This window comes from Pleurodeles waltl, chromosome 5 (genome assembly GCF_031143425.1).
Source record: "Pleurodeles waltl isolate 20211129_DDA chromosome 5, aPleWal1.hap1.20221129, whole genome shotgun sequence".
Lineage (NCBI taxonomy): Eukaryota > Metazoa > Chordata > Amphibia > Caudata > Salamandridae > Pleurodeles > Pleurodeles waltl.
The window spans coordinates 1,202,164,563-1,202,191,447 of NC_090444.1; the positions used below are offsets into that span (position 1 = coordinate 1,202,164,563).

At 47.0% G+C, this 26,885-nt stretch overlaps 1 protein-coding gene across 1 annotated transcript in view; it reads left to right on the forward strand.

Annotated features, from left to right (window-relative positions):
• The window catches only part of LOC138297105 (uncharacterized), a 648,847-nt gene that overhangs the window by 486,973 nt on the left and 134,989 nt on the right, over nt 1-26,885 (forward strand). Inside the window, exon 44 of the mRNA XM_069236605.1 lies at nt 3,728-3,880. Within this exon, the coding sequence (XP_069092706.1) occupies nt 3,728-3,880 (153 nt within the window). The remainder of the gene's footprint in view (nt 1-3,727; nt 3,881-26,885) is intronic.

A 26,885-nucleotide genomic window follows, 5' to 3' on the forward strand; every position in this document is an offset into this window, starting at 1 on the left:
GATGGTGCTATCCTGGTGGGATTTTAACCTGGTCATGGATAGTGACTTGGATCGTTCAGGTCACCGGTATGGGCAGACGGGGTCAATGACAGTGGCGGGTCGTCAATGGCTGAGTGAGTGTGGCCTGGAGGATGAGTGGAGGAGGGCGCACCCCACGTTAAGGGACTATTTCATTTACTCGGCAGCGACTAAGACGTATGCCAGACTTGACCTTTTCTTGGCCTCGCGGGAATTTTACTGTTTACTGTTACTGTTGACGTTGTCATGAGTATGGAGCGCGTGAGCGTATTGGGGTGGCGATTCAGGGACTCAATGCTTCAGAACGGTGCAACAGTAGAGGCGATTCGTAGCGCAATAATAGACTACCTTAGCCTTAATGATGATGGTACCACCTGCTTGGCGACACTGTGGGAGGCACTGAAGGCTGTACTGAGGGGTGAGGTGATGTCGCTGTCCGCTAGGGATAATAAAGCAAGGAGACTGCTTAGAGAGGATTTAGAACAGAGAGTGAGAGTATTGGAGCGTTCACATAAACATACCGGTGCACCGAGAGTCTGGCGAGAGCTTGAGAAAGTGAGGAAGCAGCTCAGGAGGTTGGATTGGGACAGGGCAGAGTATGCGGTAGTGCGCCTTAAGCATAAGTATTATATAGGAATCAATAGATGTGGGAGGCTACTGGCACATTGGTTGCGAGCACAGCGCCCGGCGTCAATGATAAAAATGGTTCGCTCTCCGTCGGGAGCAGAAGCGCGCACGAGTGACCAAATTGCAGAGGCGTTTGCGGAATTCTATCGGGGACTATATAGGGCTTAGGATCCCAGTAATGCCTCTCCGTTAGCCTTTCTAGAGGGTGTAGCAACTAATTCTTTGACTGAGAGAGAGGCGACCTCATTAGATCAACCTATAAGGGCGGAAGAGGTCATATCGGCAATTTCATGTTTGCAGGTCGGGAAGTCACCTGGCCCTGATGGTTTTTCTGCACTTTTTTACAAGACCTTCTGTGTTGAACTTGTGCCGATCTTGGTGCGACTCTTCAATTCCTTCAGATAGACGGGGGCTCTCACAGCCAGTATGCTGGATGCCACTATTGTGGTTATTCCGAAACCGGGGAAGGATCCCGAGGAGTGCGCCTCCTACAGGCCGATTTCCCTCTTGAATATTGATGCCAAATTGTTCACGAGCATACTGGCACATCGGCTCAATTATTATATGCCGGGCCTTGTGGATCCCGACCAAGCAGGATTTATTCCGCATAGGCAGTGTGGTGATAACACTAAGAGACTGCTTCACCTATTAGATAAAACCGATCGCTCACACAGGGAGGCCCTCTTTCTCTCTATTGATGCTGAAAAGGCGTTCGATAGGGTCCATTGGCCATACTTGTTCAGGGTGCTTGAACGATTTGGATTGGGCCAGGGTTTCATGGCATGGTTCCGTTGCATCTATCAAGCGCCTCGGGCAGCGGTCCGGGTCAACGGGACGCTCTTGTTGCCGTTCTCAATACAAAGAGGGACTCGGCAGGGGTACCTGCTGTTGCCTCTCTTGTTTGCGCTCTATGTGGAGCCCATGGTGCAGCGGCTTCGTGATAACCCACAGATCATGGGGGTGAAGTTTGGGGGAGAGGAGCACGTCATTTCATTGTACGCGGATGATGTGATTCTTACCCTGGCGGAGCCCGCGACCTCATTGCCCGTACTAATGGAAATATAAGATGAATTTGGACGGGTCTCGGGATTCCGGATGAATATGTCAAAGTCGCAGGCCATGAGCAGGTTTATAAGTGTAGAGCATGAAAGAGATCTGATGGCCCGATTCCACTTTATATGGTTTTCCTTGAAACTCCCGTACTTGGGGATCGATTGAGGGACCACTGTTGCTCGTACGGCGACGTTGAATTACACGAAACTGACTAGGGAGGTGCAGCGCGACTTAGAGACCTGGGGGAGACTTAAACTGTCTTGGCTGGGCAGGGTGGCGGCGGTGAAGATGACCATGACATGTATGTGTTTCAGGCATTGCCGGTGGCGCCCCCGCCACGGAAAATTGCAACCCTCCAAACAGCGGTCCTAAAATTTATTTGGGAAGGAAAGGCGACGCGGTTACCACGTCGGGTGTTGTATCGCCCTAAGCAGGAGGGAGGATTGGCGGTCCCCTACCTTCTACGATATTTTCAGGCAGCACAACTGTGTTTTTTACTAGAATGGAGTCACCCGTCTTCCGAGAAACATTGGTGTTTCATGGACCAAGCGGTGGCGGGTTCCCATATATGCAAGGAGCCCTGTCCCCGGCGCCGTCATAGAGCGCGGGGGTTGTATGCATCCCCGGTCATGGAAGTGTCGATGAGGGTAAGGGATGTGGTAGCCAGCAGACTGGGCCTGACGACATTCCTGTCCCCAATGTCTCCCTTAGGGGCGAACTCGGATTTTGGCCCGGGTCTGCAACAGGAGGCACTATGCCGTTGGTATGAAGGGGGCTGCAAAAGGGTTGGATACCTTTTCGATGAGCAGGGGGTGATCTCCTTTGACCAGATGAAGGAGGCATATGGCTTAACAGAGGCAGACAGGATGATGTATTACCAAATATGGCATTGGGCCATGTTGCCAGCCAATAGAGCATTAATAAACAGACCGTTAACACCGTTCGAAAAATGGATCTTAGTGAAAAAGGATGTTAAGCGGGTGATCTCGGAGCTTTACGGTCTCCTAAGGGGGGAAGCCCATTTGCCTAAAACTAAGGGCCAGCTGAGGTGGGAGAGGGAACTGGAGAGAGAGCTCTCTGATGAGGAATGGGAGGGCATTTTTTACAGGACTCATCACACGGCCTACAATGCGGCAGGCACAGAGACAGCCTATAAGGTGGCCTCCTACTGGTACTACACCCCAGTAAGGATTCATGCTTGGGATCCCACTAAGTCTAGCCTTTGTTGGAGGGGCTGCAGAGGGTCGCTGGTGCATTTACCATGGCATTGCCCTAAGCTTCATCGGTATTGGGAGAATATTATGGACACTATTGATGTGGCGTTTGACACTCAGATCCCCAGATTTCCTGCGTATATTTTGCTGGGCCTGCCTAACCCGCTTACTTTCCCCCTGAGATCACTGAAGGGACGGCAGATGGCCTTGGCCTTGAACGCGGCACTGCAGCTGCTGTTGGCCGTGTGTGGGACCGACAAGATCCCGACAGTAATATCATGGCTTCATAAGCTTTGGTTCATTCTCGCTATGGAAAAGCTCACTTTGGCTTCACAGCAGCGCAGTGGCGAATTTAAGGAGCTCTGGCAACCTTTCTTACAAATATTGTCCACGGAGTTCACAGAATTGACATGTCCGGCCTACCTGAGGGTGTTGGAGTTGAATTGAGCGGAAGGGAGTGTGTGAGCAGTAGAGATGTGTATGGAGGACCAGGGTTATATTGGAACAAGGCTTGGGATCTAGTGATGGCTGTTTGTCGGGCCAGTAGCAGGGAAACAATGTTAAAGTTTTGTTTATGTTTATTGTCACTATATATGGAGCATGCCTCATTCCACGGCAACTGTACTATTTTGACGCATTGCATATGTGATGTTTATAATTGAAAATAATAATAAACAGATTTGATCCATAAAAAAATTGAATCTTATGAGTATGACATAATTGATTTAATTGATGATGCTTAAAAAATATCAGCATTTTTTTCAAGATGATTGATAAGATAAAGCACTATCCGCAATTTTATGTTGTATTTGCAGGAGTCTATTCAGAACAAAAAGGACAGCTTGAAGGTAAAGATGGTTGCGGAACAGGAGGTGGCATTATTGCGCGAGCAGCTCCGAGCAGTCCAAAAGGCTCTTGTTAAATCACAGGCTGAGAGTGAGAAGGTGAAGAAACAACTGGACAAACAGGTATTTTCTTAAAGAAAGCTAAAATGGTTAGCCCTCTGTGACAGAAGAGATTACAGATAAACTGCCACTGAAGCGATCTCTTGATTTGAATTGGATTGTATAACCAAGTGAGTGTTCATATCTGCACAATATTAGGCAGTAAAAAGTATTGTTTTTTAATAGCACGAGTAGAGATTGACAGTGAATTTACTTTTCAAATTAGTATTATGGTGTACATGTCCAATTTTCATTCAAATGGAAGTTATGACTAAGAGGCTGAAGTAGAAAGTTGGTTTTAAGTTCATGGAGGTTGCGTAAGCAGGAGAACATGATTGATTGGTTGGAGTTTGAAGTTACTCTGACATATAAATGTATCTCACCTGCATAGAGATGATACTGAATTTTGAATGCCTAAATTTGTCCGAAGACGTTCAACATAGATAAAGAACTGCAAAGACACCTTTATCAAGCCTTAGATTACACAACCAGTTCCTAGGAAGGTATTGCAGAGGGTTTCACAATGTTTTACACAATGATGCCTGTTAGAGAGATAGGAATTGAACCAGCATAGTTCAGCCTTATTCATTTCTAGCCTTTCTTTGAGGGTGTGAGGGAAGATTTTACTCTTCGCTGTATCATAGGCTAAAAAAAGTATAAAAGAGGCAACACAGTTTTCCATGATATTGATAATAAAAAGGTAGTCCTCTGCTAGGATGTAAACTCTCATGGCCATGTGGGTCACCTGAAGGATTTTGAGTGAGGGCTAACATGCCCAACATTAAGGGGGTCATTTTGAGTTTGGCTGGTGAAAAAACCTGCCCGCAAAACTCCTGCAGTCAGGTTGCTCCCAGTGCAGCCGCCTTCCTGCAGACAAGTTCCCCTCTTGATCAGTGGACGGAAACTGTGTTTCTGGCCCAGCGGGGAACAGCCCACAACATTGACACCGTCTAAGTGCATGGACACTGCAGGAGCCCCTGTACCCCATCTCCGCCAGCTTTTACATGGCAGTGCGACTGCCATGTGAAAGCTGGCGGAGAGGGGGCTCGTAATCCCCAGGGCGGCGCTGCATGCAGTGCTGTCCTGGCGGATTAGGGCCACCAGCACCTCCAGTGGAGGGAAACTGGAGATGCTGGTGGTCCAACGGTGGCCGAACCACCACGGTCATAATGTGGCGGTCTGACCGCTGTCAAAGCGGTCGGACCTCTGCTTTGGCGGTGGGCAGACCACCACCTCAGCCCTGGTGGTCTGTAGAATGCCAGAGTCGTAAGGACGGCCTAAGTGTTCAGACAATCTACCAAGTTCCAGGGATAATTTCTGACCAATTTGGCATCATTGGATGGTTGATTTTGGTAGCTACGTTTTGAGGAAAAGGGTCGGCTGAAAACTTTAATGTGTTTTACTATGTGTTTGATTAATTATATCAAAAACATGTTAGAAATGTGTTCATGTTGAGTTTCTTTTGGTAGTGATGGAGATGTTGAAGTTAATTGTAGACAACAAACAAAGTTTCTGTCCGACTAAACTTATTTTATTGTGGAAAAACTCTACAAATTCTTCACATTTGTCTGTCATGATTATTTTGTGTTTTGCCACTAGGGGGCATGTTTTTTCAGCATTTCTAAAATAATATTGCTTTGATTGCTAGAACCTTTCTCCAATGTAAGGTGTTCCTGTGTATGTTAAAATATATCTGATGGAGGCAGGGAAGAGTTTTCTCTTTTTTCTTTCAATGTCTTTAAGGGCTTTAAGTTTAGCAAAGTACCAAATGTCAGACCTTTTTAAACAAAAATCTCAATTTCAGCAAGCCTACAGTGTTGAACGACTTTGATATAGTGTCATTATATTGTGAGGTGAACAGGGAGATGTGCTCAAAATATATATCGGATACCTTAGATGTTGTGAGAAAAGGCCTCTTTTTGAAATGCTTAGCCCCCACTTTTTGCCTCATGTATGATGTAGCCTTGACATTGTAGTGACCAGGGCTCCTGCTGTCCAGGTTCCCTGTGTCAGAGCTCTTTCCCTAAACTGTTGTGGTGCATTGGCACAATTGGAGACACCTTTAACTGTCACAATAAGTCCCTAGTAAAAGGTGCCTAGGTACCAAGGACATGGGGTAATAAGAGTAAGCACCTGAGGACAGCAGCACTGATTGTGCCACCCTCTAGGGCCTTGCACCCAGTCCTACCATTGTAGGCTGAGTACTCTGGGGCAAACCTAAAACACAAATTCAACATGGCACTCTTCCTGTGTGCCCTATCCCCTATACACTGCATGCACTATGGGTAAGACACCCCTCTGGCAGCCCTTCCAGCCCTAAAGCAGGGTTCACTATAATGTATGGGTGGGCATAGCTGCATGAGCAATATCCCCCCACTGTATCCTTGTCAAACCTAGGACATAGTGAGTGAACAGAGCAGCCATTTTAATACATGTGCTGGACACTGGTCAATACGAGTTTCACAGCTACATGATGGCCACTCTGGACCCAGGGTTGTTTGGTATTAAACAACTCAGAATGATAAATCCAAACTGGTACCACTAACTACCCTGGCATGGTGGCTGACTGGTCCGATCCAGCCTGCCCCCATCAGACAACCAATCTACAACCTTGGGGTGAGAGATCCTTCTCTCTGGGTTGCAGAACAAAGCCCTTCCTGGGTGGAGATGCTAACACCTTTTCCCTCAGGGATGTGCACAGCCCTGGTGGCGAGCTTCATAGGGCTTACCGCCTTTGAAACTCCACACCCAGGCCTGATGCTAGCATCAGATGTCTGCCCCGATTGCAAACCCCCACTTTTGGCTGAACAATGGCAGGAAAACACACAAAGGACAGGTGGAGTGGCCCCACCTGGCATGCACCACCCCTAAGGTGTTGCCTGGGAGATGGACCCTCCATTTTATTTACCTCCATCTTGGATGGAAGGAAAATAGCCAATCAGGTATAGGGAAGTGACCCCTACCCACAGAAGTGATCACTTAGTGGGTGTAATCACCCTAAGGTAGATGACCCATTGGTCACTACCTGGTTTTCCTTAAAACGCCCATTAAATACAGTATTTAGTGGGCATCCCTAAACCAAGAAAACAGATTTGATGGACAAAAGAAGACCAGTGCCAAGAAGATCCAAAGCACAAGAACTGTGGGCCGGCTGCACCAAAGAAATGGCTCCAAACCCTGCCTGCTGCATCCAGGACCGACAATCGCCACTCAGGAACTGGACAACTTTACAAAACCCCCAGAGGACCTCCAGACTTTACAATTCACCAGAGAACTCCTTTCAGAGTGATGGTACCACTCCAAAACCACAAGAAACCAACATGCCCGTGAGGGTCACTTCACTGACCAGCCACTAACTCCAGAACTGGATACCGCAGCTGGATAAAACTGCGCTCCGACGAACCTTGTCAGTGTGCCAAGTTTGGTGGTGCTGCACCCTCTAGTAGCCAAACCATGCCAATACTCTGGGTAGTAGTCAGCCCACATCAGACACCAAAAAAAACAGCCTGCCGAGGGCTGAAAAGGGCCAGGCGGAAGCCCCAGTCGAGCGACTTCAGAAGCAACCTGGGCTTCCCGCCAGAGTGCCCCCGTTGTCCTGCAATCAACCCTTGAACCAACTTACCTCCTGCTCCTAAGGGCATCTTTGGGCACAGCTCCTGGTTCACCGATTAGTTGTGCACCCAGCAGCCCTGTGCTCTGCACAGAAGAACCTGCTGTGCCCTAAGGGTCCCCCACCCCTTGCGACCTCAACACTCCCATGGGACCCCCAGGAACCATCTATAAACTTACCTGTCCTGTGCAGTCCCCCGCATTGGCACTGCTCCAGCTTCAGAGACCTTCTCCCGCTGCTCCCACCAGAACGGAGAGCTACCCGAATAACTCCAGCTGGCACAGCATGCCCACTGATGACTTAGACCAACCTGCAAAAGAAGAACTTGGTAATCCAACAGAATGATTTTATATGTATTTTTAAAGGAGATCCTCCATTGATTCCTATGGTGTGTAATTAGGTATTGTTAGAAATTGGGTTTTTGGTTGGCAGTCAGGTTACCCCCTGTCCAAGCAAAAGCCCTCACTCTAGTCAGGGTAAGTCACACACAATCCAAGATTATCCTGTGCCCACCCTCTGGTAGCTTGGCACGAGCAGTCAGGCTTAACTTAGAAGGCAATGTGTAAAGTATTTGTGCAATAAATCATACCATACCACCATATAGCACCACAAAAATACACCACACAGTGTTTAGAAAAATATATAATATTTATCAGGATAATTGTAGGTCAAAACGAATAAAGTTGCAATGTCAATTTACAGAGATATCACTGAAAAGTGATATAAAGTGTCTTAAGTCTTTAAAAAACAAACAAAGTCTCTTTCTTTCAAGCACAAAATACCTGGTTTGGAGTGGAAAATCACCTCAGAGGGCCACAGAAGAAGAGATACGTGGAAAAAGGGTGTGTGCGTCGATTTCTCCCCAGCACACACGGACTTGCGTCTTTATTTTTCACGCGGGGAACTCGTGTGTCGTTTTCCGGCGAGCGGACAGTCTCTTTCTGTGGATCACGGGGATTACCAGATGTCCCGGGTCTGTGCGTGGATTTTCCTGCTTGTTTTCCGGCTGCGCGTCGTTCTGCGGAGCTGCGCGTCGGAATTTCGATCTCACGGCAGGCGTTGCGTAGATTTCTCCTCTGGAGGTCGGGCGGCGTTGTCCTTGCGAAGCCGTGCGTCGAAGTTCCGGTCGTCCCGAAGGCGTCGCGTCGATCAGCGTCGGTGTGCGGCGTTTTTCTCGCCGCGGAACAAGCTGTGCGTCGAAAATTTCGGCGCGCGGAGCGTCCAAGTGAAAAAGAGAAGTCTTTTTGGTCCTGAGACTTCAGGGAACAGGAGGCAAGCTCTATCCAAGCCCTTGGAGAGCACTTTCACAGCCAGACAAGAGTTCAGCAAGGCAGCAGGCCAACAGCAAGGCAGCAGTCCTCTGTAGAAAGCAGACAGGTGAGTCCTTTGAGCAGCCAGGCAGTTCTTCTTGGCAGGATGTGGTTTTTGGTTCAGGTTTCTTCTCCAGCAAGTGTCTGATGAGGTAGGGCAGAGGCCCTGTTTTATACCCAAATGTGCCTTTGAAGTGAGGGAGACTTCAAAGAGTGGCTAAGAAGTGCACCAGGTCCCCTTTCAGTTCAATCCTGTCTGCCAGGGTCCCAGTAGGGGGTGTGGCAGTCCTTTGTGTGAGAGCAGGCCCTCCACCCTACCAGCCCAGGAAGACCCATTCAAAATGCAGATGTATGCAAGTGAGGCTGAGTACCCTGTGTTTAAGGGTGTGTCTGAGTGAATGCACAAGGAGCTGTCAACTAAGCCCAGCCAGACGTGGATTGTAAGGCACAGAAAGATTTAAGTGCAAAGAAATGCTCACTTTCTAAAAGTGGCATTTCTAGAATAGTAATATTAAATCCAACTTCACCAGTCAGCAGGATTTCATATTACCATTCTGGCCATACTAAATATGACCTTCCTACTCCTTTCAGATCAGCAGCTACCACTTCAATACTGTATGAGGGCAGCCCCAATGTTAGCCTATGAAGGGAGCAGGCCTCACAGTAGTGCAAAAACGAATTTAGGAGTTTTACACTACCAGGACATGTAAACTACACAGGTACATGTCCTGCCTTTCACCCACACAGCACCCTGCTCTAGGGGTTACCTAGGGCACACATTAGAGGTGACTCATATGTGGAGAAAGGGGAGGTTTAGGCTTGGCAAGTACTTTTAAATGCCAAGTCGAGGTGACAGTGAAACTGCACACACAGGCCTTGCAATGGCAGGCCTGAGACAAGGGAAAGGGGCTACTTAAGTGGGTGGCACAACCAGTGCTGCAGGCCCACTAGTAGCATTTAATCTACCGGCCCTATGCACATAGAGTGCACATTACTAGGGACTTATAAGTAAATTAATAGTCCAATCAGGTATGATTCAAGGTTACCATGTTTTAAGGGAGAGAGCATATGCACTTTAGCACTGGTTAGCAGTGGTAAAGTGCGCAGAGTCTAAAAGCCAGCAAAAACAGTGTCCAAAAAGTGGAGGGAGGCAGGCAAAAAGTTAGGGGTGACCACACTAAGGCTGTCAGGTCTAACAGGTATAAAAAGACTATTCTTATTAAACTTCAAAAATTCATGTCTGAAACTACTTAATCAATTTTGATAATCTTGGTGTTAAAATGTATGTAAAAATCTGAAGTATTTTTATAACTTGATCTTGAGTTATTACTTTGTGTGTGAGTTGCGAGATTGATGCTGTGAGTACAACAAATGCTTTGCACTTCACCAAGGTTACCCTAACTGCTTGACCTAGCCACCTTAAAATTTAAAGCATTTGGTGATCTAGTTTTTACCCCTGTAAAGCAACGTGTGGTTGCCTGAACCCCCTGCACAGTGTGCCTAGTTTTGCACAGTACATAGAGGGCCAGGCTCCTACAGATATGGAGAAGGGAATTTCACTTTGTGTTTCAGTCCCCTCCCTCATTTATTTCATCAATATTTAGGCACAGAAGATCCCTGACTAATGTCGACATACTCATTTTTGGTTGATAAATTTGCATTGATTATTGAAGAGGTTATCAGACCAGTCAAATACAGGATACTGAAAGGTTCCAATAGTCAGAAAGCCTTGATTTGCAATGATAAGTTTGTGAACGCTACCTTTAGTATGCAACACATTATCGAAGAATTGCAGAAAGTCATGGTTAAATTTCAAGACATGGTTGGCCAAGTCCTTCAGAGAACCCCAGGCAACATTAAAATCTGCTGTACAGTGTTAAGTTATCATAGTTACTGCTGGCGTAGAACTATGGAGCATATAATATGGGGCATATTTAAGAGCCCCTAGCGGCATTCTAACGCCACATTTTTTTACTCTAATGTAGCGTTAGAAGGCCAAAAATGCTGCGCCATATTTACAAAGTGGCTCAATGCATGCATTGCGCCACTTCATAACCCTTTGCGCTACATTATGCCTGCCCTAGGCATAATGTATGCAAAGGGGGCATTCCCCTGATAGGGGGGCAAAAAAATGGTGCAAGGAAATCTAACAGATTTGCTTACGTCATTTTTTTCCGGCCATTTTAACGCCTGCTCAGATCGGGTGTTAAAAGTGAGCATGCCATTGAATACAATGGGCCTCTATGTTCTCTCCAGGAGTAGCACCAAAATGTTGGTACTACTCCTGCAGCGTACATCAATAGCGTAAAAATAAAATGACGCTATTGGCCCCTACCCTGCGCCATGGTGCACCATATTTTAAATACGGAGCACGCATGGTGGAGGTAGGGAGCGCTAAAGTGCACAAGAAAAGTGGCGCTACACTATGTACAGGGCCTCTTTTCTTAAATATGGCCCTATGTTTTTGAAGACAAACCACAACTGTTTTTGAAGAGTTTGCCAAGGAAAATGCATCTTCTTGTGAATTTGGGTGAGGGTCAGCTTGAACCTTGATGTTGTCTGTTTGAGTAGATATTGACATTGTGTTTAGCTGGAAGGTTGACCCTTGAGGTATTGGTGCCAATTTTACCATGAACATTTTTTGCAGTGTTTTAACATGAACATTTTTTGCAAGCACGAGGACATCCCCCGATGAAGTTTAAGATTCTCAAGACTCTGTGAATTTGATCTTTGGTTCCAGTATTCAATTGTTTGCTGTGATTTGTTTCTTTCATCAGCGCACGTTTAGTGTAAAAAGTGTCATTTGGTTTTACGACTTGGTTATCTGAAGGAAATGCAATGTCATGTGAAGCTGGTGTTGTGTGGGTTTTAATCCTGGGCAGACAATATTCGGAGGAATAGTGACACAGTGGACTTAAACTTTTGTAGTCAGACCCATAAGGTTGAGCCACAGATGAGAAGGGAGTTTGATTATTTTGGGAGCAGCCACAGCTGGTCCATTGGGGCTGAGGGGCCACGCCCCCTCACCTTTTGCCCCTCAAGAAGAGTGTTTGTCAGGCTGGGCAAAGGTCAACCTGACAGAAACTCCTCACTTTCATGTCAGGCAGCCAGACGCTAGACATGCGCTAAATGTGCAGGCTCCTAGTTGCCTAAGCTGAACTGTGATGGGCTGAGGATGTCACAGCTCCTGTGGGTGTGACCTCAGTTCGTCAAATGTCCCCGAGGCCCTCCCTCTCGGTGAAGAGGAGCAGCATCACTCATTGAATCAAACCTGGGTGCTTCAGTTTTAAGCCCTGGAGCGCCCAGGGCCAAATATCAATCAGGGACACTTTGTATCAGAGTGGTGTGAGGGTCAGCAGTCTCATTGACCCCATCTCACTCTGTGGCGAGGTTGGGACTGCTGTCTTCCCGCATTAGCTGACCTAAGGTCAACCAGTGTGGGAAGGCAGCAGTCACAACCTTCCTGGGACCTATGAGGCAGAGCTGCAGGTTAGTGTGATTGCTTTTTTTTTTTATTAATGTTTGGTGCGTGCGTGCATGCATGTATGTTTGAATATTTGGTAATAAGTGTTGTGAAAGGATGCGTGTGTGCGCGCATGTGTGTGAATGAATGAATGAATGAGTGTGAGTGAGTATGTATGTATGTATGTGTGTGTCTTGTCTGCCCTGCTCCCTCCTAAAATTACCGGCCACAACTGCCTGAGAGGGTCCTAAAAAGGAGGGGTTGGGGTTGCAAAATTAGGCAGAATGGTGTCCACATTAGAAGTAGTGTCATCTTGATTAGGAGGCTCATAAGCCAAGAGGTGATCCAGACCATGATACAGCCTAATGTAAGGAAGTGATCAGGGTTAAGTTATCTTGACCGGACTTAACCAAAGGAGGAGCTGGAGTAGGTTAATTAGGCCAAATGGTGCTTACATCGCAGGCAGTGTCGTCTTGGGAAGGAAGCTCATATGTTGAGGATTGATCTAGATTTGAACATTTAGTAAGATTTGATGTAGGAGAGTCAAAGCGAGGTTTTACAAAAACGTTTGGTCATTTCTATGAATTGTAACTTTGCCTTTATCATAAATGCCTAAGGATACATTGAGAGTTTCATCTGATCGAATTCCGATTGTGATTCTGATGCAGTAAATGACACTAGATTTTTTTTCTACTAGGAAAGGATGACTTAGGGCCTGATTTAGAGCTTGGTGGATGGCTTACTCCATTACAGATGTGATGGATATCCCTTCTGCCATATTACGATATCCATAGGATTTAATGGAACTGTAATACAGTGGACAGGATACCCATCACGTTTCTGACGGAGTAACCCCCATCCGCCAAACACTAAATCATTTCCTGAAATATGTTTTCACGTGTCAGCGTGTTTTGAGACAAGCAAAGGAAGCAGATTTATTTTGTTTTTTCACCTTCTACTGTATCGCATCCACGTTATCATGTTCCCGAACCCCCCAACGAACGTAACGCGGCCAACTTCCTTTCCCCCTTCTGACTTCAATCTGTCTTCTCCTATCTCTTATATGCTGTTATTTTCACTACCTGTACCACCCTCCTGCCCCCCTCCACGTTCCCTTTCACATCATCCAGCTTCACACTCCTCAACTCTGTCCCACCCGTGCACACATCTTCACTGTCAAGTACTCCATTGCTTATAGCCAGACTCGGCGGTGTACATGTTCACACAAAGAAACAATGTAGAAAATCCACAGGCAGTGAATGCATTTAATGAACAAAGCTGATTCCGTGAATGAAGCATCTGCATGCTTATTTCCTACCATTTCACGCTGTCCTGCAAATATCTTGACCACCTGTCCCTACAGCTCAGTTTTTTTTAGCTATGTTCCTACCTTCCTGGAGGTGTGGGCACTACAAAAATTGGATTTGGCTTTACGTAGATAAATAAAACAAGAAACAAATCTGTAAAGTGAAGTTGAAGGAGCACCTTGAGTAAAAGCCCATAAGGAAGTGTAAACTAGGATAGGAATGTGTGGGTCTCTCTGGTCTTTTCTGGAGTATAAGGAAGCAATTGACGCGCTTGCTGCTGGGGTGCACCAATTCAGGCATCTTGTAGCCTTTATGAGCCGCAGTGATGAATAATTACTAAGATGCAGTGGAAAACGTTTGAGCCCATGATTCAAATCGTTTGGGGCTATATATGTAATACTTTTAGTACAACAGGACCGTTCATTTAAGCTTGCCGGTGTCCTTGTAGAAGGGAAAAAAATAGATAAAAATCAGTTCACCCTGTGAAAAGCAGTTCGATCAAACATTAGGCTACTGCCCTCCACCATAATAAAAGCCATCCTACACACCTTTTTAAATAACTTGGCATTAGAGTTTAGACCTCTTCGATAATATTGAAAGGAAAGCAAATTGTGCTCACATATGATAAACACTTGCATTTAACATCACCCTATGGTAAATGTGAGTGCAAAAGTTAGAAAAATTAAAACACCCCATGCATAAGAGTGGTAGGGATAGCATGTGCGAGAGTTTTTCCAAATTGTGTGCACCCAAGTTTAATCATTTGAAAGATAAAAAAAAAATTACAAATGAAAATTCCACTGAAGAGGCTTTGCATTTGATCTTACGTATGTATCTAAAAGAGTGATGACGCTAATGCAGAAATGAACTTCAGCAGTATTTGAACTCTGTGTTATCATAAAGTTTTAAGTGAAATGCAAAAGATAAGGGTGGTCTCTTAAGTGAGGCCTGGCCATAGAAACGCAACTAAGAATCATTTACAAGCGATGTGGCCTTCACAATTACAGGAACTGCCTTAAAACATATGCACTAGAATTATGGGTGTAACACAGCATGCCACCTGACCAGTATCCGCATGGTTTCAGATATGTTATCTGTTAGTGCATTCAGACATAGCTCACAACGACAAACACATATGCCCAAAACAAGGCAGACCTGTTGGCTTTTATCAATACAGGTTAGTACTGGTTAGGTCGAGTGTACCAGACAGCACAGCTGTCTAGCTGTGAAAGACATATTGTGATCTTACCAAGAAAACACAAGACCTTGCAGCCCTCCCATTGCTTGCCATCTGCTGACTTTCCTGACAGTCTAGCGTGTCTGTTTTTTATTTGGGTGCCTACTTGTCAAGCTTGTGTTTGTCCCTCCCATGGAGCATAGTTTCTCTATCTATTTTGCTTTGCTTGGCTTCTATGCTTCTGCTGTTTTGTTTTCATGAACTACTTACTTATTTTTGGTTAAGCAGTCCACAGGAGTGCATGTGTTTTCCAGGGTCTCCCTCCTGTACTTCTTTCTCCCTGCACTGCATGTTGCTCTATCACCCTTATGCTTCTCCCCAACCCCCACAATATTGCAGTCACTCTTGTGTGCCCCTCCCCTGTTGTTTTTTTAGCTGTGTTCTCCTTCCAGGCCTGCTCACATTTCTTTCTCCCCTGTTGCTTCAGTTCCCTATCCCCATCCTTTGTGTTGCTTCCATTCTCCTGCCTCCGTGTTGCTTCACCCACCTGCACCCGTTGCACGCTACTCTACCCTCTGTGTTGTTTCAGTCCCCCCAGCGTCCATGTTGCTTCCATCCCCCATCTTCCATTTACCACCTGAGCACTCCTTCCCTGCTGCCCATTGTTTTTCCTTCCCGCCCCAAAGTCGCTTCCCCTAAATGGGCTGGGAATGACCGGTTCGGAGTACCGGCACTTTTTTTATTTTGAGAGTGAGAGTACCTGCACTTCTCAAGAAAAATATAATACTTTCAATTGGAGAGTACTGAAACTTCTCAGCAATAAGCAGGTACTCTGGGACAGAGTACCTGCACTTCTGTTTTTCCATTCCAAGCACTGGCCTACCCACATCCTCAGTGTTGCTCTCCCACTCTTTAAATACGCTTTTGCACATATTTTCTTTTTATTTGCTGATCCAACGTAGCCTTTTTTTCTTATTTAGCCACACTGTAAAGACCTATTGGCTTTACCAATGCTTGTTTTTATTAAGTGTGAAAATAATGATTTACAACCGATTCTTCCATTCAAATTACTTTCCTCTGCAATATTTTCTCTGAGTTCATCGCTTACACTCTTTTTCTCCACATCTAGCTTCCTTCCTCAGCTTGTCTTAACTTCATCTCTTTCCCCTCCATCACAGTAGTTTCACTCTTTCTGTCTGCAGGAACTTCTATTCATCTTGTAAACACACACTCACTCTCTCTCTCTCTCTCTCTCTCACTCTCTCTCTCTCTCTCTCTCTCTCTCACTCTTTCTCTGTCAATATTTGATAGCTGTGTACCCTCTTCACACACTTTCCTATAGAAGCATAATTACAATTGGCACCCCAGAGTTCTATATTGTGCCCTGTCAGGGAAATCATCCAAATCCTGAACTCACAGAGCGGCAACTCGTTTGCATTATACATGATACAAGAAAAACAAACTACAAATGCTCATCTGGAAAATGAAGTATTCTTAGGAAATAGAAGCACATATAGCATGCAGCATGAAGCAAAAACGTGTGAAATGTCACATGGACTGCTTCACTGACTTGGATTACAAAGGGGTTTTACACCCATTGTTAGGAAAGAAATCGCCGTTTTCGCTTGTAAATGTAAGGACATAAATATAGGGCCACGTAGGGATCATTTCCAATGTCTTTTTGTAATTACTGCTGGTGCTGGTTACTGTCAGAACCCGCCCTACTTAAAGCCTTCATATTTTCTTTTGTAACAACGTGCACTTAACGTGTGGAAAGGAACGTTATGCATGTTACTTCCCCTTTCCCTCCAGCAGCAAAAACTGTTATCAAAACGTTGAGATTAGCTGTTTTGCTATTGCACCAGGATGTTTTTGCTCGCAAAATTATTGATCGCAGCTAAATGCCACTGATAAGCCCTTAAAGTGAAGAAATACATTATTACGTTTTCTGACCAAGGCACAACATGAAATACTGACCACCTATGCATGCACATATGTCATCTAGCGCTCTGAATTGGTCACATGACGACACACAGAGTAAAACATTATGAAGTTCAAAGGCACAGTGTTTAACCTACTTCGATTTTCATAAATTTGTCTATGCCTTTCTTCCTCTCCTTTTTAACCTGACGAATACAGAACTTGCCCCTCGCTCTCTTTCTTTTATGTCTCTAGAAAATGCTGCCTTTTTCCTTGAGCCTCTGATTGCATCTTTACAGAAGTACGAGTGCTAATTTTCTGTTAGGTCAGGTGTTCATGAGTCATATTTTCGTTTAGCATCTGGCTTTGCGTTTGCTTTGTGTTTAATCATTAATGATACTGCTGCCACGTGGTGTGCTGATAAAACCCCTGCTTCCTTCTTGCATTCTTTCAGCATGACCTCTTTCTGAGCATTGAAATCTCAGTTTGAACTATGTGCTCTACTTACACGTATCTCCTGCTCTTAGACTAATGTGGCAATATCAACTGTGAAATTCTTCCAGCTACAATCTATACGCTTCTTTGATAATGTCAGGACTTTGTGAGGATATCACCTTTTGCTGTTGGCTCCACTTATATGTGCCCAGCGTTTTATTTTCTGTCCTGTATTGATGGCTTTCTCTACCATCTTTGATTACCCTCGGCCTTTCGCCCATCCTTGCTGTCGTAACCACATCCACGCATAGCCAAGGTCAAGGTGCTAGCCAGGTCAGGGAGATGTTACCCTATAAACCATGACACTGGCCCCTCAATCAGCCAAAAAACTAGCCGTACCACACTTCCTACACAACTAGGGTACTGTGTTACAGGTTTGCAAACATTACAGTGTACAATCCTGGTAACTGTGGATACAGAAAAGGTGCATGAAACAAAAGAGAAACAGGGTATAAATAACAAACCAGTCCAACAGTAACTCTGCTAGTGAAGTGGGAAGTTGCTTATCTTCAGTGGAGAACTCTCATTGCTGATTTGTCGAGTAGTGTTGGCACCATACAATAAGGATATCTGGTGACCCCTGAGGGTGTGTCGCAAAAAAAGCTCCAGGCTATGGCTCCTCCCTTGGCGGGAACCAACCCTGGTCTTGAAGAGGGCAATCACAGTCTGACCACAAAACAACTAAGTGCAAGCCACCAGAAAAGTGGAAACACCTAGGGGTTCCCTCGGGTGTTTCTAGATCCAGCATCCGCGCAGGACATCTGTGGTGGACCTCTGCACTTAATGGAAGTTCAAAGATTGACACAAGCAATAACAGCTGGTGAAAAAAGGAAGTGTGGTCATTACACAGTGACAACGTTTAGCTCACCTGCACTTGGAGCAGTGGGGTTTTGAGACAACCCTCTTTCTGTCTTTGTAGGGATTTTTGGTGTTGTTCCCCTGACACTCGACTCCTTGAGCTTGTCGAGTTTACCACTTGGGGACGGTAGTCAGCAAGGCAGCCAATAGAGCTTTACATCTTATTCCAAGCCTACAGGAAAGAGGCAGCACTCAGCTCAGATTCTGGATGCACCTCAACAAGTGGGGAGTCCCCACATGCCTGTGTCGAAGATAAATTGGATAGATTTCCTGCTTATATTTCCATGTTCAGTTGTTGGACAATAGCCCGCTCTCAATACGAGTATGTGCCTCCTTTACAGTTTCAAAGTTGATCTAGCCAGATTGGAGCAGAGATTTCCCTAAGAGTGGTTTATGTGGAAGTTCCCCTTGCATTTTACCAAGAAAGAATTTCAGTACCAATAGTCTTGCTTGCAGCTCACGAGGGACAACTTCCAGGGGCCTGCTCTGATGGTAAGCCTTATGTCTTCCCCCAGACCTGTCCTGGAGGCAACAGAACATGGGTGGAAGAAGTGGGGGATGTGTCTGACCTTGTCAACTGGAATTCTCATGAGGATCTTCATAGTTAGCTAAAGGTAATCCTAAGAAGGAGTGTACTCCTAGTTCTCACATATTATATCCCATGTGTGCACATTCAGATGCTCGTGATCAATACTATAAAATGCATGCCCATAATATTCATGCAAAAAAGTAAACACGAAGGGGTCCCTATTTTCCTCAGGCCATTAGAGTTATTTTAAAGAGAAAGATCAGTACGCAATTTATCCTGGGAGCAGCTAAGACTCTCCAAAACCTATGACTGCCAAGAAAGGGCCTATGTAGTGGGTGACCAGGGGTACTACCTTCAAGACTACAGGGTTGTGTGGCCAGTGGAGGGTGTCCCCAATCTAAGGACACACTGAAAGCCCTTTGTTTAGAGGCAGGACACAAGCCTATTCAAGTGTAAGTGGGTCCGTGCCCAACCCCACTCTCCCATCCTGCCAGTGAATGCTTATCCAGGCACACATAAGATCCCCATTGTGAGTGGCTGTTTAGATGGAATACACAAAGCCCAACCGTCAACTACACCCAGTCGTGACCCAGAGACAAGCAAGCACCAAATGTCTAAGGGAGGAAAATGCCAACTTTATAAAAGTATCACTTTTGAAATTGTAATTAAATATCCAACTTCACCATAAGTTAGGATTTTTCATCACAATTCCGAAGACACCAAACATGAATGAAGTGCTTGTTCCCAGTTGGAAGGTATGCTTTATTTTTATATGTAAGAAGGTAACCCAATGTTACCGTATGGGAGAGGTAGACCTTGCACAAAACAGAGTTTTTCACTACCAGGTGTTTCATTCCAGGTGGACATGACAGTTTAAAAACTACACACACAAGTTGCAATGGTAGGCCTAAGACTTGTTGTAAGTGCTACATAAATGGGTGGCACAATCAGTGCTGAAGGCCAACTAGTAGCAATTAATTCACAGGCCCTGGGCACAGGTAATGCCACTTTACTAAGGACTTCCAAGTAAATGAAATATGCCATTTGGGTATAAACCAATTTCACAATTTTTTAAGGAGAGAGCAAAAGCACTTTAGCACTGGTTATCAGTAGTAAAGTGCAGAGTCCTGAAGCCAGCAAAAACAAAATCAGCAAAATTAGAGGGCTGAAGGCAAAAAGTTAGGGGCAAAACCACACAAAGGATGACAGGTCTACCAAAAGGTATGGCTAAATGTGGGCACAGTGTTTCTCCACTTTGATTTTTCACAGTTGAGCTGTGGAATAGCCTTTGTTTCAGTTCCACTGGGCTGAATACTCCCATTGAGGAGGAAGAGATCGCTATGCCACATGTGTGAAACTACAATAAACCAACAGATGCCTCATGCTCTACTGGCCTACTTTGTTTACTGCTGTGTGTAGGAGGCTGGACTGGCTTGTAGTGAGTACCAAGGGGTACTTACACCTTGCACCAGGCCCAGTTATCCCTTATTAGTGTATAGGGTGTCTAGCAGCTTAGGCTGATAGATAATGGTAGTTTAGCAGAGCAGCTTAGGCTGAACTAGGAGACGAGTGAAGCTCCTACAGTACCACTAGTGTCATATGCACAATATCATAAGAAAACACAATACACAGATATACTAAAAATAAAGGTACTTTATTTTTATGACAATATGCCAACAGTATCTCAGTGAGTACCCTCAGTATGAAGATAGCAAATATACACAAGATATATGTACACAATACCAAAATATGCAGTAATAGTATTAGAAAACAGTGCAAACAATGTATAGTTACAATAGGATGCAATGGGGACACATAGGGATAGGGGCAACACAAACCATATACTCCAAAAGTGGAATGCGAACCACGAATGGACCCCAAACCTATGTGACCTTGTAGAGGGTCGCTGGAACTATTAGAAAATAGTAAGGGTTAGAAAAATAGCCTACCCCAAGACCCTGAAAAGTGAGTGCAAAGTGCACTAAAGTTCCCCAAAGGACATAGAAGTCGTGATAGGGGAATTCTGCAGGAAAGACACAAACCAACAATGCAACAACGATGGATTTCCAGTCGAGGGTACCTGTGGAACAAGGGGACCAAGTCCAAAAGTCACAAGCAAGTCGGAGATGGGCAAATGCCCAGGAAATGGCAGCTGTGGGTGCAAAGAAGCTGCTACTGGACAGTAGAAGCTGAAGGTTCTGCAGGAACGACAAGGGCTAGAGACTTCCCCTTTGGAGGATGGATCCCCCACGCCGTGGAGAGTCGTGCAGAAGTGTTTTCCTGAAGAAAGACCGCCAACAAGCCTTGCTAGCTGCAAATCGTGCGGTTAGGATTTTTGGATGCTGCTGTGGCCCAGGAGGGACCAGGATGTCGCCAAGCTGGGGACAGAGGGGGGCGTCGAGCAAGACAAGGAGCCCTCTCAGAAGCAGGCAGCACCCGCAGAAGTGCTGGAACAGGCACTACGAAGTGGAGAGAAACAGTGCTCACCCGAAGTTGCACAAAGGAGTCCCACGCCGCCGGAGGACAACTTAGGAGGTCGTGCAATGCAGGTTAGAGTGCCGTGGACCCAGGCTGGACTGTGCACAAAGGATTTCCGCCGGAAGTGCTAGGAGGCCGGAGTAGCTGTAAAAGTCGCAGTTCCCAGCAATGCAGTCTGGCGTGGGGAGGCAAGGACTTACCTCCACCAAACTTGGACTGAAGAGTCACTGGACTGTGGGAGTCACTTGGACAGAGTTGCTGGATTCAAGGGACCTCGCTCGTCGTGCTGAGAGGAGACCCAGGGTACCGGTGATGCAGTTCTTTGGTGCCTGCGGTTGCAGGGGGACGATTCCGTCGACCCACAGGAGATTTCTTCTGAGCTTCTAGTGCAGAGAGGAGGCAGACTACCCCCACAGCATGCACCACCAGGAAAACAGTCGAGAAGGCGGCAGGATCAGCATTACAGAGTTGCAGTAGTCGTCTTTGCTACTTTGTTGCAGTTTTGCAGGCTTCCAGCGCGGTCAGCAGTCGATTCCTTGGCAGAAGGTGAAGAGAGAGATGCAGAGGAACTCGGATGAGCTCTTGCATTCGTTATCTAAGGAATCCCCAAAGACAGAGACCCTAAATAGCCAGAAAAGAGGGTTTGGCTACCTAGGAGAGAGGATAGGCTAGCAACACCTGAAGGAGCCTATCAGAAGGAGTCTCTGACGTCACCTGCTGGCACTGGCCACTCAGAGCAGTCCAGTGTGCCAGCAGCACCTCTGTTTCCAAGATGGCAGAGGTCTGGAGCACACTGGAGGAGCTCTGGGCACCTCCCAGGGGAGGTGCAGGTCAGGGGAGTGGTCACTCCCCTTTGTCCAGTTTCGCGCCAGAGCAGGGCTGAGGGGTCCCTGAACCGGTGTAGACTGGCTTATGCAGAAAAGGGCACCATGTGTGCCCATGAAAGCATTTCCAGAGGCTGGGGGAGGCTACTCCTCCCCTGCCTTCACACCATTTTCCAAAGGGAGAGGGTGTAACACCCTCTCTCTGAGGAAGTCCTTTGTTCTGCCATCCTGGGCCAGGCCTGGCTGGACCCCAGGAGGGCAGAAGCCTGTCTGAGGGGTTGGCAGCAGCAGCAGCTGCAGTGAAACCCCGGGAAAGGCAGTTTGGCAGTACTAGGGTCTGTGCTACAGACCACTGGGATCATGGGATTGTGCCAACTATGCCAGGATGGCATAGAGGGGGCAATTCCATGATCATAGACATGTTACATGGCCATATTCGGAGTTACCATTGTGAAGCTACATATAGGTAGTGACCTATATGTAGTGCACGCGTGTAATGGTGTCCCCGCACTCACAAAGTCCGGGGAATTTGCCCTGAACAATGTGGGGGCACCTTGGCTAGTGCCAGGGTGCCCTCACACTAAGTAACTTTGCACCTAACCTTTACCAAGTAAAGGTTAGACATATAGGTGACTTATAAGTTACTTAAGTGCAGTGTAAAATGGCTGTGAAATAACGTGGACGTTATTTCACTCAGGCTGCACTGGCAGGCCTGTGTAAGAATTGTCAGAGCTCCCTATGGGTGGCAAAAGAAATGCTGCAGCCCATAGGGATCTCCTGGAACCACAATACCATGGGTACCTCAGTACCATATACTAGGGAATTATAAGGGTGTTCCAGTAAGCCAATGTAAATTGGTAAAATTGGTCACTAGCCTGTTAGTGACAATTTGAAAGAAATGAGAGAGCATAACCACTGAGGTTCTGGTTAGCAGAGCCTCAGTGAGACAGTTAGTCATAACACAGGTAACACATTCAGGCACACTTATGAGCACTGGGGCCCTGGCTGGCAGGGTCCCAGTGACACATATAACTAAAACAACATATATACAGTGAAAAAATGGGGGTAACATGCCAGGCAAGATGGTACTTTCCTACACTGTGTCACCTGTATGTTTTGAAAATGTGTTACCTTTCTAAGCTCTGTTTGTGATGTCACTGCTCAAAGTAAAAGGAAGTGCCCTGTTTAAATAAATAACCCAAAAAAGCATCTTGCAGCAGTTTGCTGTTAGCTGTGGAGAGAAGGACAAACTCTTAATTACTCAAAGTTGTGGGGAGTTGTGATGTGTATGTTGTTAACTTCTACTTCACTGTAGCCTTGCTTTAGCACCAAAGGTTGTTTGTGACCATCAAATTACAGAGACCGTATGCATTACTAATTTTACTCCACATCATCCAAATGCATTTCAAATGCTACTGCTATATTTGCAGTGGCTATACTTCACAATATCTAGAACTTCATGTCCCTGTATCAGGACTATTCTGAAAAATGATTTTTTTCAATGTTGTCAGGTGCTTCTGTTTTGTATCAGAGTAAAACTGATTGTGTTTATAACACAGCAATCCTGACAGGGCAAGAGGGTATTTCATGTCATCTGCACTGGCTACTCCAGTGAAACTGCTGGAACCATGGATAATCTTGTTGGGTCTGAGATATTTCCTCTTAAGCTTAGTAACCTTCCTCCCATTGAAACCAGCCTCCCCCCATGGTGGTTTGAATGTTACTTGAGTGCATCTGTGTCTCTCTCCCTAATATGTATTGCTACTAAGATGGTAGATACTTAGGGGGTGATTTTAACCTTGGCGGACGGCGGAGGCCGTCCGCCAAGGTACCGCCGTGAAATGACCGCACCGCGGTCAAAAGACCGCGGCGGCCATTTAAACATTTCCTCTGGGCCGGCGGGCGCTCTCCGAAAGAGCGCCCGCCGGCCCAGAGGAAATGCCCCTGCAACGAGGACGCCGGCTCAGAATTGAGCCGGCGTAGTTGCAGGGGTGCGACGGGTGCAGTTGCACCCGTCGCGTATTTCAGTGTCTGCAAGGCAGACACTGAAATACTTTGCGGGGCCCTCTTATGGGGGCCCCTGCCGTGCCCATGCCATTGGCATGCATGGGCACGGCAGGGGCCCCGCGGCACCCCCTACCGCCATCCTGTTCATGGCGGGTTTCCCGCCATGAACAGGATGGCGGTAGGGGCTGTCAGAATCCTCATGGCGGCGGAGCGCGCTCCGCCGCCATGAAGGACTCCCCCGAGCAGCGGTAAGTCGGCGGGAGCCCGCCGACTTGCCGCTTCTGACCGCGGCTGAACCGCCGCGGTCAGAATGCTCGTGGGAGCACCGCCAGCCTGTTGGCGGTGCTCCCGTGGTCGGTGGCCCTGGCGGCCACCGGCCGCCAGGGTCAGAATGACCCCCTTAGTTCTCCCTGATTCCCTTCCTCATAGACAGCATACTGCCTGTTAGGAGTACAGCTGCTACAGGATTAATAAAAGTACAACACACTTCCTTGTGGTAGGAATTGTCTGCTAGGAAATGACCTGGAGGATTTCCCTGCATGAGGTGGAAAGTAGGTCACACTTGGAAATGGTGGGTCTACCTGAGTGAGCATGCGTGACCACTCGTTCTATGGCAGCCAGTAATGAAGATCAGGAGGATCTGGAGTCTAGAGAGTGGCCCAGGCACTTGCCAAGAAGAGGCAGCACACGGGGCGTGGGAAACCCACCCCAGAAGTTCATACGGTCCATGAGGAGGCTGAACTTGAGGGGACACCTAGGAACCTACAGGAGAGCAGGTGGTCGAACTGGGGGATGTGCCTGAGCTGACCCATTGGCAGTAAGAAGGGGGTCCCACCAGGGAGGACTTCTTGAGGGTCTGCGGGGGCAGGCTGCAGCCCAGACAGCTGCCAAGGAGTCTGGATTACATTGGATCTACTGGGAGGATAGTCTCCTGCATAGTGAGCCTAAGGTTGCTGAGCCTAGGTCAGCCCGGGTATTGGTTGTACCTGAGCGCTTCAGAACCTTCCTTGTGGGTCTGGCTCATGATGTGACTTTGGCAGGACATTTTGGGCAGGATAAAACATTTGAGAGGATTGTTACCCACTTTTACTAGCCCCAAATGCGAAGCCACTCTGATGCGCATTGTAGGCCCTGCCAGACTAGCCAAGCAAGTGGCAAGAGTGGAGGGAGATGCAAGGCTCCTCTCCAACCATTGTCCGTCATGAGCACCCCTTTTGAGCGGGCACAGATTGACATTGTGGGTCCTCTGGACCTCAAGACAGCCAAGGGCAACAGGTAAATCCTCGTCTTGGTGGATCATGCCACCCGGTACTCAGAGGCTATCCATCTGAGGTCAGTGATGGCACAGGTGTTGAACAGGGCATTGATGGGGATCTTTTCCTGCATGGGGTTCCCCAAGGAGGTGGTATCTGAGTACCAACTTCATATCCACATATATGAAGGGGCTCACCACCCGTTACCAGCTCCAAGGAAATGGGTTGGTTGAAAGGTTCAACCGTACCCTGAAATGCATGATTATGGTCTGTCAGACTCGATGAGGCATAAGTGGGAGGTCCTCTGCCATGCCTTTCTTTTTGCATACAGAGAGGTACAGCAGAAGGGACTTGGCTTTAGCCCCTTTGAGCTGCTGTACGGGCACTCTGTAAGAGGATCTCTTACCCTGGTTTAAGAAGGCTGGGCGAAAAGCTCCCAGACGGCCCTCTCACAACATATTTAGCTATGTGCTGACCTTCAGAAACCAGACAGCGCGCTTCAGTAAACCCGCTCAGGCGAACCTGGAAGCAATGAAGCAATGGTATGACCAGAATGCCACTCTGGTTGAGTTTCAGCCAGGCCAGACAGTGTGAGTCAATGCCCCAGTGGAGCCTCGCACTCTCCAGGACAAGTGGACTGAGCCTTTTGAGGTAGTGGAGTGCTGTCACTTACTTTGTGGACTAGCAAACTCGAATAAACCACATTTTGAGAGGTCTCAACTGACCATGCTCTTGGCAACAGATGATGGAATGGAGGAGGAGAGTGAATCTTTTCCTGACCTCCTGTCTGTCCAAGAGCAAAATGGGTCTGTGGAGGGTGTGAACCTCTCCCCAACACTGACCCTGGAACAGACGAGGGACTGTTGTCAGTTTCTGGGGCAGTTTGTCTTTCTGTTTTCCTTGACCCGAGGAGTCACCCAACGGTGCACCCATAATGTGGACACTGCAGACAGTCCACCTGTGAAACATGAAATCCACAGTGTGACTGACAAGGTCAAAGCCAACATCAAGGAAGAGATCTTCAAGATGCTAGCATTAGGGGTGATAGAATTCTCCAGCAGTCCTTGGGCCAGCCCAGTGGTCTTGGTCCCAAAGGCTGCTTCCCCAGGTACCATCCCTGACCTTAGGTTCTGTTTGGCTAGGAGCTGCCAAGTTCCTCAGCACGTTTGACTTAATGTCTGGGTACTGGCCGAATGCCTTCTTCAAAGGAGCCAAAGATAGGTCAGGGTTTTCAATGCCAGAAGGGCACTACCAACTCCAGGTCATGCCCTTTAGGTTGAAATATCCACTGCCACCTTTCAGAAGTTGGTCAATGAGATCTTGGCTGAGCTAGAAGATTTTAGCGGCACTACCCTGGATCACTTGCATCATCTTTGGGAAATGTTGAGGGACCTGCAGGCAGCAGGCCTCACTATTAAGGCCAGTAAGTGCCAGATAGGGCAGGGGTCGGCGGTATACTTGGGCCACCAGGTGGGGAACAGCCATGTGGTGCCCCTACTGCTCAAGATTGACACCATTCTGGCTTGGGAACCCCCCAAGACCCAACCAGAGGTGAGAGCCTTTTTAGGTCTCACCAGTATTTATAAGAGATTTGTCATGGCTATGGCACCAATGTTGTCCCCTTGAGAGAGCTGACTTCCAAGAAGCAGCCCAAAAAAGTGATAAGGACTGAGGCTTGCCAAACTGCTTTTGATGCCCTGAAGGCAGCCAGGTGCAAGACACCTGTGCTGAAAGCACCCGGCTTCTCCAAAGAATTTGTTGTGTAGACCGACGCTTCAGAGCATGGTGTGGGGGCAGT